General features: G+C 36.3%; 1 protein-coding gene across 1 annotated transcript in view; it reads right to left on the bottom strand.

Annotated features, from left to right (window-relative positions):
* Window positions 1–3,844: 3,844 nt before the first annotated feature.
* PRKCI (protein kinase C iota) overlaps window positions 3,845–11,628 on the bottom strand; it is a gene marked incomplete at both ends in the record, with an annotated part of 66,452 nt that continues 58,668 nt past the window's right edge. Inside the window, 4 exons of the mRNA XM_084232205.1 lie at window positions 3,845–3,932; window positions 7,627–7,742; window positions 8,121–8,210; window positions 11,032–11,111. Of these exons, the coding sequence (XP_084088331.1) occupies window positions 3,845–3,932; window positions 7,627–7,742; window positions 8,121–8,210; window positions 11,032–11,111 (374 nt within the window). The remainder of the gene's footprint in view (window positions 3,933–7,626; window positions 7,743–8,120; window positions 8,211–11,031; window positions 11,112–11,628) is intronic.

Raw genomic sequence — 11,628 nt, 5'->3', positions numbered from 1 at the left:
GAATCTTCTTCCCTTTCTAATAAACCTGCTCTTTTGGATATAATCAAACATCTGTCTCCTTTGAAAACTTGATGTGTTCCACTGAAATGGGAACTTTGCCCTTTCTCGGAAGTAACCCGAGGACTCCACCCACTGAGCCCTACATCTCATCAGAATGACATCACACACTACTAGATTATCTGGGCCTTAACCGAGTCCCTAAATCCTAGACCAGAGGAGGGTAAACCCATGAAAGAACATGAACGACACCAAGGACTTACTGTTGAATGTTGCCGAGAAATCAACCTGTCAAATTTCAAAGATTGGAGCCTGGCTTTATTTTTCAGGGAGAATTGGTTGCCCCGCTGCAATTTCCTAATACAAAATTTCCTAAAAGCTTGAAACTTCTCTTTGGGCTATTTTTTTGGGATTGTACTAAATCAAAGAGAACAATCAAATTTATGATTTGGTATAGGAGATAGCCCGGCAGCACTTCATCAATACTGTCTGTAGGTCCTCCTTGGTAGCGCAATAGCACTATGAAGCTATTGCCAGCCACTGCAGCATGAGTTCGATCCCTGGCCAGGGTACTAACCCTCACAGTGCAGCAGACCTCTCCTGTCTCGCCCGCTGAGCCCCTCAGCACTGCAGATCCACCTGTTCTGCTCCCCATTTTGTCTCCAGTGAGTCTTCTCATTCCCCATCTGGCTGGCCGCACAGCTGACTTACACCCCAGTTCTTGTAATCATAAACCTTAAAATTACTGTAATTCTATTTTAAATAAAATTAGAGTAAGATAATAAAAAAGACACAGAAGATCAGTCTTTAGTGATTTTAATGCATATGTCCTTTTTCTCTGACAAGCCAACTAAGAAAAAGGCAAAGGCATGTTAAGATTTTATCCTCCTTGTGTAGGGAAGAAAGTTATAGTGAAGAGGATCATAAGAGCTGGACACCAGACACATTTGTTTCCATATGGACACTGTGCTACTATTGAAAAATCAGTTGTCCTGGGAACTTTAGAATGAGTACTATAAAGCATAATGCAGGGATAATCTGTTTTGAATCTGTTTCAACTTGCTTCCATTTAAAAACTAATTAAAATGTTCTATGTTTAACTGATTTAAACTAATTTGTTTTCTAATGGAAGAGATGCATAGAAAGGTGAATTTAAAAATACACTGAACAATATTTTAAGAATAAATGTCTACAATATGGCATCAGAGCTAGCAGATGCTGCTTTAAGAATAGCAAAATTCCAAACTCTAAAATCTTCATTTTTCTTCTTTAACAAATTTTGATGCACTTTTGTTCTTACACAAATGTGAAATGCTACATATTAAAACTTTCAATCCTGATGAGTATTAAACATTTTATTTAAAGATTTTAAAGTAAAAAAAAAACAAAAAACAAAACCAGGTACACAAAAACATTGTATTATAACCATGGTGGTATTTCTACATGACAAAAATCAAAGCAAAACAAAATTTTAAAAGTAAATGTACAGGTACTAAATAAGCATAATACCTGATAGCCAATTCAGGCTGCATTTACATACAATGATCTGACTACATGTTTATGCAAAGTAACCATTTTGTCAACTGCCTTATCCCCTGGCAAGTATTTTTAGAGAATTTTTACATAATATAAAAAGACTTGATATGGCACTTAAAAACTACAAAAAACAGAACACAAAAACACATTTGTAATCCAATTCTATATAAAACATATACAGTAAATTTACTACCTTAAAAAAAGATTTAAAAACAAAGACTCCTTGAATAGTGGCTAAAACCTCATCATAGAAAAATGCTCAACATTTCTAACATTACCGGTAGCAAATTGATGGACTTCTTGTTCTGATTGAATTTTTGGAGAACATGTCTAACTTAAAGCAATTCATTCAAAATTTATGTTAAAATTTGTAGATGACAGTAACTCACTGCCTACCCCATCTCAAAATATTTAATCATGAATACTCTTGAATATTTAACAAAATAAAATACTGGACAAAATAAGAGTAACGTTAACAAAGTGTTTCTTAAAATAAGGTCTTGTAACTGGGTGGGCCCAGTAAATGTGCATTTTAAACAAACTTGCTCTGTGGTTATTTCCTATTCTAAAATTTGAGAACTAATGTCTTAGGGAAACAGCACCACTTGAAAGCAAGATCATAAATATATTCCTGATATAGATATCAGAGTTTTCTACAAGTTTATGACTTGAAGTGAATACCGATTTTTGTTTTAAAAGAAACGTCAGTTATTAAGAGAAACATGTATCTCTTCAACATGTGAATATATTCAAACATTTTCCACTGAGGTTTTCATAGCTTTCAGACTTAGATAGATGAGGAAAAGAGTATATGGCCAGAAACTTTGGAAAAACTACATTTTTAGTGAAATGTAGTATCCTTTAAAAAAGAAAAATTATAAAATGCCTATAAATTTTAAAACATCTTAAATTTAAGACTAAATAGTTTCCTAAAATTAAAATTTTACGAAGATTGGATAATTGTGAGTAATTTAAATGATCATGGTTAAGTTCTTTCTTATAAAAAAATATTTTAAAAAGGATGCTATCTCTGATATCTTTAAATAATAAACATTGCTAAACATTAATATTAATAAAAATAATATGAAGAACTCTGCCCCTGAAATGTATTCCATTCTGTATTACATGTTACATACTTAAAAACTCACATAAGGAGCTAAAACTGTGATGTGTATGAGAACATGTGTGTGTCCTGAACATTTATTCATTTTTATTATTTTTCTTGGACTTCATTTAACAACCTACAAACTAGGTCCAAAAAACATGGATAACATGGCTTTGGGATAGAAATGAGTTTAATTAAGACACTATTTGGAAGATAAATTATTTTCTCAAAACTAAATTTTAAGGAAAAAAATAGTATACATTTTGTCTCCACTGGATAATTGGAATGAGCTTACAAGTTTGAAAACAAGTAAATGCTTCCTTATTATTTAAGTCAAATCGCAAAAAGCAACTGTGGAGTTTCCATTTGAGGAAATAAATATTACCATTTCATTTTTCTGTGTCTATTTCAAATTTCTATTTTTTCCTTTCTATCTACTGAGAAATATTCCATTCAACTGCATCCTGGGTTCTCTAAACTACAAACACCCTAGTTAAAGTTCTGGCTGAAGGGACAAACTCAGAAGCTAACCCTTTAATATACGCATAAATCACATCAGTTTTTCAAAAACAGCTGATGATGAAAGCAATTTAAACAAACAAACAAACAAAAACCTGTGTTTTCCCTCAAAGGGAATCTGTATTTCTTCATTCTAAGCAAACAACACCTTTTAGTACCAATTGGTTTAATAACTGTTGTCTTAAGATTCAAGACAATAAAATTATTATTGCTGAATTTTTAAACACAAAGAACTCAAACTATAGGTGATAAGACAAGTTGTTATATTTTGAATTAACCTTTTATTCCAAAAGTAAAAGCCAATTAAATGACTTAATTTACTTAAATGACTTAACAAAGAATAACAAAAATCATGAGGTTTATGATGTAATCCCACTTAAAGCAACAGATACCCTTTTTTAAGCAGTGGTAAGAATTTCTTTTAAAGAGACACTTTCGTTACTCATCAGTAGGCTGCTAGATTACCAGTGTAACTATTTTTTGACACAGTTGTCTGGAAACTAGTTTCAACTTTTTTTATAGTTAAATGCAAATGTAATAACTGACTAATTTAGTTAACAACAGAAGATAATAATGAGCGTTTTTTTGGTTGATGGCAAATATAAAATGGTTCACTGTATCCAGGCTGGAAACTTTATCCATGCATTAAAGAGCAACACAGCAAAATGCAAAGTTGAGAAATGAGGATCAAACACATTCTTCTGCAGACATCAAAAGAGGATTGATATACTCAAAACCTTCAAATTCAGACTGATCAATCTTCCTCACAATGTCACTGTTGGAAAAAAAATAAATTAATTTTCATAATACAGATTTCTTCAACTTTTAATTAAAATGGCAAAATAAGATTAAAAAGATAATTTGTATAAATTATGGGGAGAAAAAATCAAGTTTTAAAGATTAATCCAAGACATTTTCTAAAAGAATCAAGAGTACTAAATACTAAATACTAAAAATCAATAAAGACTAATAATCCCACAGCAGGTTTAGAGTCAAAAGGTAGTCTAAAGTGAAGACTGGGACTAAAAAGGGCGCAAATTATCACATTCTGTTTAATCTTAACTAGGGTTTTGATCAGAGTAACATCCTAATTACAGGTGACATCCAGGTCTGAATTAGCATTCAATTTAGTAGTCACCTCACTGGCCAGACAGAAGATGGTGAGAAGGCCCAGAAGTTCCCCAAAAGGAAAAGGCAACAGGAACCAGTACACTGAAAGACCTGAAATAAAGCCCTGGACTGCCAGAAGGTAATAAGTCGTGGAACAGAGATGTTGACATTCTGTTACACTGAGCTTCTAGTTTAATATGCAAAGGAGTACTATCAAATATTTTAATGTTTAAATGCACACAGCATACTGCAGAAGACAAAGTTACACATCTACAGTCCCTTCCTTCAAGGAGGGAAGGTACCTTATATAACAACGAGAAAGCAGTACCTACTAGTTTCAACCAGGACAAGCTAAGTCCTTTCTAACCATAGTTCTAAAGAAAAGGACTTCTTGGAGAAATCCAGAAAGGAAGCACTCATTCCACAAAGACTGAATGGAATTATGAAATTATAGTAAGTCTGGGGAAATAAAAGTGATTTATTAGGGCTGGAGCATAGGAATAGAAGGATATTAATGGCAGATGAAGTTGGAAGGGAAATGATTCAAAGTCAATGATGTTTACATTGAGAAGGTTCATCTTGATCTATCGAAAATCTGCTTGTGTGTGAGGTAACTCTGAAAGGCGGAAAAGGTTTAAACAGGTAAAAATGAAGGAGGAAGACAGAGGAAATGGTACGAGCAAAGGTACCAGCACATTACTGGTCAGTGTGGGAATGGTGAGTGAGACTGATCAGAACTCAGCTTTTATGCAGAACATAGTGAGACATGGATAGAAAATCAGGGTTGGAGGAGACAATTAGGAGCCTTACATATTTTATCTGCTCAGCAATGTAGGAGTTATTGAAGATTTCTGATGGAAGGAGCTAAAGGATTGGGGTAGTACTTGATGAGGTGTACCGAATGGACTACAGTGTAAAGGACAAGACCAATTAGTAAGATGGTAAAATATTCTAGGTGTGACTTGAAAGACATCTGAACCGGCAATGGGAACAGAAAAAAAGGATCTGATACAAGTGATAAAGGAAAAATAGGCAAGGACTTGGCAGATGAAGGTATTACACAGTCTGTTACTGAAAAGAAGTCAACAATCACATTTTGAATCTGGATGCAGGAATAAAAGGTGGTGCAATGTGCAGGAAAAGGTAAATAAAAAACCAAGAAACTGAGAACAATAAAAAGAGACCACAAAAGGTCATTACTTCAATTTTAGACCTCGTATGTTTGAGATGCTTGTCTATAAACTAAGGGAGAAATTAAATAAGCAGATGGAAATGCAGCCTAGGGAGAGATCAGGGCAGGGACTAAGCACCCTAGAAATTACTGCTCACTTATTCTTCATAGCAACCTTGTGAAGCGGACAACTGAGCAAAAGGCTCAGAGAATAAATGATACTGTCAGAAACAATGATTAGCTAGTAAGTGTTGTGTGACTGACTTACATCTTGATCATCTTTGAATGCCTAGGACTTAGCGTAGTGCCTTTTTCTTTATAACTGCTTGCCAATTTAGCTAAGCGTCATTTAAATAGATGGTATCCATGCTATAGGGCTGGCTAAATCCCCAAGGTACAAACGAGTTATACAGCAAAGAGAAAGATGTCATAAACAGAATCATGGAACATCCTAGTCTCAAGGGGGTTAGGGGAAGAAATGACAAGTGGATACAGAGATGAAGCAGAACCAGGATGGGGAGGCCAACCAATACAAGGCCATGAGTGCCAAATGTTGTACAGTCATCAGGGGAAAAGGGTACCGATCAAAAAATGTTTTAAAATTTAGAAATTAGGAAATCAATTCAACCTTTGAAAGCTGCAGAAGCAGGGTAAGCTGCAAGGGGTAAAGTGCTGGTAATTAGTCAAAGACTATCAATATTGACTAGTCTGGAGGAGCTGGATAAAAATACTGCTTATTTTTCTTTTACGATGAGCATTTATTATTTTTTAAAAAGCTTGATGATGAAAATAAAGTGAGAAAAAAAATGTAGTGGTTCAAAGTGCTAAGGTTCAGGGAGGGAATTAGAATATCTGAGCATGTTTGCAAAAAGAGGGAAATAAGCTGAAAAAGAAATAGGAAAGAAACTGGAGTAATAAGATAACTGAAAAATGAAATCCTAGAGGAAACTAAGGGAACTTAGGTAAATAGGAAAGCACCCCCTCCAAAAGTGGGATAGCCTCCCAAGAATAATGAAGAAAAAATGGTTGAGGAGAATTAGAGAGCAATTCTGAGATGCAAGGTGACCTGGTGACAACTGAAACGGGAGTAAATCCATACCAGGGATGTCTCAATCCTTGCTGTCCAGTTGAGGCAAGGCTAATCCATTAAGAGTAACAGAGGCAGGGGTAGGACTAAAGGTTTATGAAACGTAGAGACAGTTTGGAATAGCTGCTGTGAAGATTGTGATAAGAATTAACAAGATAGAAGTAAAATGAATAAGCAGTAAAGGTCTCCTTGAAATTAAAGAATGAATTGTAATGACAGGAAAATGATCAACATTATTCTAAATCATATCTTACAAGAAGCAACATAAATACAAAACAGCATGTCTGATCACTGCTATAGCTAGACTTGATAAGTTGATGTGATCTGAAAAATCAATTGGCAACATATATCAAGAACTTTAAAAAATTTCATATCCTTTGTCAGACAAAACCAAACCAGTAACAAACCCTAGAAATCTGCCTGTAGTATTGAGGCTCCCAGAAATGGATGGGAAGAGGAAGTGCCAGTGGGGAGGGGGGTCCAATGACCTATGCTAGAGGGCATCCTGGTGGTGGGTGTGGTAACATACATCTGAATGAGTGATGCTATTCCTCTAAATCATATGCAGTGCTGTAAAACAGTGTTACTTTCATCAAATTTTCAAGCCCTTTGACCTAGTTTCCTTTCTAGGAATCTGTCTTCAGGTAATACCCAGAAAGTCAGACAAAGATGGCCATCATCAAAATGGAAAACAATTGGAAAAACAGTGGAAAAACAATTGGAAAAAAAAAAACAATTGGAAAAAAACAACAACTAGAAAACAACTGGAAAAACAGTGGAAAAAGCACAAGCCTTAGTCATTCTGGGTTTGAAACCTGGCTCTGCCACCTGACAGCTGTGTAACTACTTAACCTCTCTCTGAGACTCAGTTTTCTCATCTGTAATATGAAGAGGATAATTGGATTTACAAGGCTGTTGCGAGAAAAAGAGAAATGCAAGCAAAGTAAAGTAGAAACTGGCAGCTATTATAATTTATTATAGTATAATGGATACAAATATCCTGTAACTGAGTAGTCAAATAAACTATGGAAACACTGCTTGGCCACTAAAAATGTGTCTTTCAAAGAACTTTTAAAAATATTTGTCTATAGAACTACTTACTCATCATCTGGAGTGAGCTGGACAGGTTCATTAGTAAACTGAGAATCAAAGTTGTCCAAACCAAATTCCCCAGAAATATTTGGTTTAAAGGGAGGTACCACCTGCTTTTGCTCCATCTAGAAAGAGATATTGGATGACAGTTCAAGCCTGTATTCTTAGAAAACTTCCACCTCTACATTTTTTTCCTGCCTTCAGATGTTTCCCATCATATTAAAGTGAGTCTCTATGGTCCCACAGTATCCACAATGATCAAAATATTTTACAAGCCTCAACACTAATACAAGTCTCAATAATATTATAACCAGTTCCACTAAATTAATAATTCTAGGCTTTTATTGTCTTAAAAGCTTTTTTAAAAAAGCACACTAGAAAATGGGCTTTAAGTTATTTTAATTTGTATATAACAATTTTTCAACATTCTTTTATGATAATAAAATTTGGCCCCAGAAAATAATAAAATCTAGTAATACAGAAAAGAGTCAAAATTTACATACCATATCCCAATCAACATTTCGGAAAAATGGGTGTCCCTGAATATCAGCAAATCCTGTTTGAGGATGACAACCCAACCTTTCCTTTGGGTCCTATAAGTGGAAAGAAATGTTTCAAGAATTGTGTAAGTATCATGCTTAGAAAAACCACCTTTGTAACCTATGTTTCAAGTCCATTATATAACACCTTTATGTCTGAAATCAGAATGGTCTACCTTTTCTTACTAGAAAGTTTAATACTAGACTCAGATGATTATCTGGAGTTTGTGACAAGTAAGACTTCCTCATGGCTATCTATCTACCAGAATAATCATCACTCCTTGCTAAAGAAAAATGGAAGGAAAAAGAGTAGCAAAATCATTTGACAGCACCCAGCTATTTCTTTGGCATAGGTTACAGTAAGAGTCAAAATATGCAAAACCCCAAACTTCAACATATGCTTGTTCTTAGCTCAAATTAAAAGCTTATGCCCTAAGGCCTCCCCGGTGGCGCAGTGGTTGAGCACTGGGTTGCGAAGCTGCCCGCAGCCTCTGCAGCAGGGGTTTGATCCCCGGCCACCAGGTGAGGGTCCCACATGGCGCGCAGACCTCTCCTGCTGCCCGCTGCTCCCCTCAGCAGTGTACTTCGTCAGTCTTCCTGTTCTGCTCTCCGCTCTGACTCTGGTGAATTCTCTCACCCTCCCGCATCTCTGACTGTACCCGGTGCTTGCATAAATAAATAAATAAATTAAAAAAAAAAAAAAAAAGCTTATGCCCTATTACAGCAACAACCTATGTACAATAATGATACAATCCATTATTATCTGAATATAATGGACTAGGAAGGGGTCTACAACCTATTAAAAAGCCTTGGCTATTCATTACTGGGAATGAGAACATGTCCCCATTTTTCTTTCCAATAAAAGGCATTTTAGGGGCCTCCCTGGCGGTGCAAGGGGTTAAGCACCTCACTCTGAAGCAATACTCAGCCTCTGCAGCACAAGAGTTCGATCCCGGGCCAGCCAGGGAGCAACCCACATGGCGAAGCAGACCTCTCTTGCTTCGCCCACTGCTCCCTTCAGCAGTGTATTTTAGTCAGTCTGCCTATTTTGTTCCCCGGTCTGTCTCTGGTGAATCCTCTTACAGCCCCCCCTCGCCCCCTCCCTGCCCCCGCAACTCTGGCCTGTGTCTAGCTCTTGTATGCATAAATAAATCTTTCTTTTAAAAAAGGCATTTTATTTTTGCATATTAACACCTCTCACCTTTATTTTTCACTGTATTAAAGCTTAGGCTTCCCATTTAAATCTTTTTTTTTAAGACTTATTTATCTATTTATTTATTTATACAAGCACTGCGTACAGTCAGAAGCGCGGAAGGGTGAGAGAATTCACCAGAGCCAGAGCAGAGCAGGCAGAAGGACCGAAGTACACTGCTGAGGGGAGCAGCAGGCGGCAGGAGAGGTCTGCGCGCCATGTGGGACCCTCCTCTGGTGGCCGGGGAGCAGCCGGGGATCGAACCAGCGCTGCAGAGGCTGCGGGCAGCTTCGCAACCCAGCGCTCAACCACTGAGTCACTGGGGAGGCCCCTACCGTTTATTTTAAAGTAAAATTTATAATTGCCGAGACCACTGTGAAGCAGTAAGATTTATGTGTTTTGTTTAGCCCTGACACTGAGCTTCAAAATTCTTTGTAATTTACTGATTGGAGTGTCTTCTGTTACTCATAACAAGTCCCTTTCAAACACACCTGAGTTTATGCTAACAAATGGCTCTTGATGAGCCTCCTGATCACTTCAGGTTGGGGATGAGTTACCAAGGGAACCAACCATATGATTAGAGGGTTGGAACTTTCATGTTCATTTCCAGAGGTGCTGGAAATTGGGCTCAATTATCAGTGGCCAATGATTTAATTAATCATGCTGTATAATAAAGCCTGCATAAAAACCTCTAAACCACAGGGTTAAGAGAGCTTCTAGATTTGCAAATATATCCAAGTGACAAGAGGGTGTGCTACCCCAACTCCACAGGCACAGAAGCTCCTGTGCTCAGGACCCTTATGGACTTTACCCTACGTACCTCTTCATCTGGTTGTTTATTTGTGATCTTTATAACAAACTGGTGACAGCAAATAAGAGTGTTTTCCTGAGTTCTGCAAACCGTTATAGCAAATCATGGAAGCTGGGTGTATGTGGGAACCCCTGATTTTGTAGCCAAGTAAGACAGAAGTGTGGGGTATCTGAAGTAAGAATGGTCTTCTGGAACTGTGCTTTTAAACCTAAAACCTGTGCTTTTAAACCTGGTGCTAATTATGGGTAGTTATTATCAGAAATAAACTGTAGCACACTCAGTTGGTATCCAGATAGTTGGAGAGCTGGCGTTAGAAGTGTGATGAGTAAAAACAGTTCAGAATGATCGCAGATACTAAAAGCTCTTCTAACCTATCAGCTGCATCAAACAATTGCATGGTATTCAGAATTTTTAAAAGCCAGTAACACATTTCATTTCTTCTGAATTTTATCTAATTTTAGGATTTTAGACATGAGAATTTGTAGGGAATGCTATAGCCCCAAATGCTCAGTAAGTAAAGAAATTCTGTATACACTAATCCAACTGAAAACTAGAGCTGAAAGTACAACTGAGGATCCTCACAAAGATGCAATTTTCCCCTAATTGAATACATGGTATAGACCACCATTTACATTAAAAACACCACATGCAATATATAGCTGGAGGTAAATTATATTGGCAAAATGGAAAGGAAAACTTATAATAAGGAAAACTTGTAAAACTAATGCTTTGAAATTGCTCTTTGGTAAAGAGGCAAATTCTAGACATAATAGAAAAAGTTATACGCTGCTATTCTAGAATTTAATTGTACTTTGCCTGAACCTCCACTTATACAGAGATAACCCACTAAAGATTTTGTACATGATTTATACCTTGTTGAGAAAACTCTTCAGGACACTTGCGGCTTTTACAGACAGTGAACGTGGTATGCGAATTTGTTTTTCCAAAATAACTAGAAAGATAAAATTGATGGCATTATATTTAACTTTCACATGGCTTTAGTCTAAGTTTTATAATGAGATATTTAAGACATTCTAGTAGAAAAATTGAGGCATTATATAGACTAACATCTGTGTACTTTCCCCATCCCATTCTCAGTCTTGAACAGCAACACTGTTTTTATCATTTATATACATGTTCTATTTTTTGACTACCTTATTGTTCCTCAGTTTCCCTATCTGTAAAATTGGAATAAAAATAATACCTGTTTCAAGAGATAGGTTTAGAGGAGTTAGTATTTACAAAATGCTTGGCACATACTGCATATAGTATTATATTCTATTTCAACGAACACTGCTACATTACTCCCCAAAGATGTGTCTGTTTTCATTTCCACCAGCAGACTAGAAGAGTCCAGCTGCTCCATGTCCTCACCAGCACTGCTATTATCAGACTTTAAATTTTTTGCCAAATGAATGCCTATAAAATAGCAGCTCATTAATGTTTTAATGTGTATACCACTCCTAATT

This window comes from Talpa europaea (genome assembly GCF_964194135.1).
Source record: "Talpa europaea genome assembly, chromosome: 4".
Taxonomy (NCBI): Eukaryota; Metazoa; Chordata; class Mammalia; order Eulipotyphla; family Talpidae; genus Talpa; species Talpa europaea.
The sequence above is the reverse complement of the archived record's forward strand: the minus strand, read 5'-3'. Positions and strand labels throughout refer to the sequence as shown.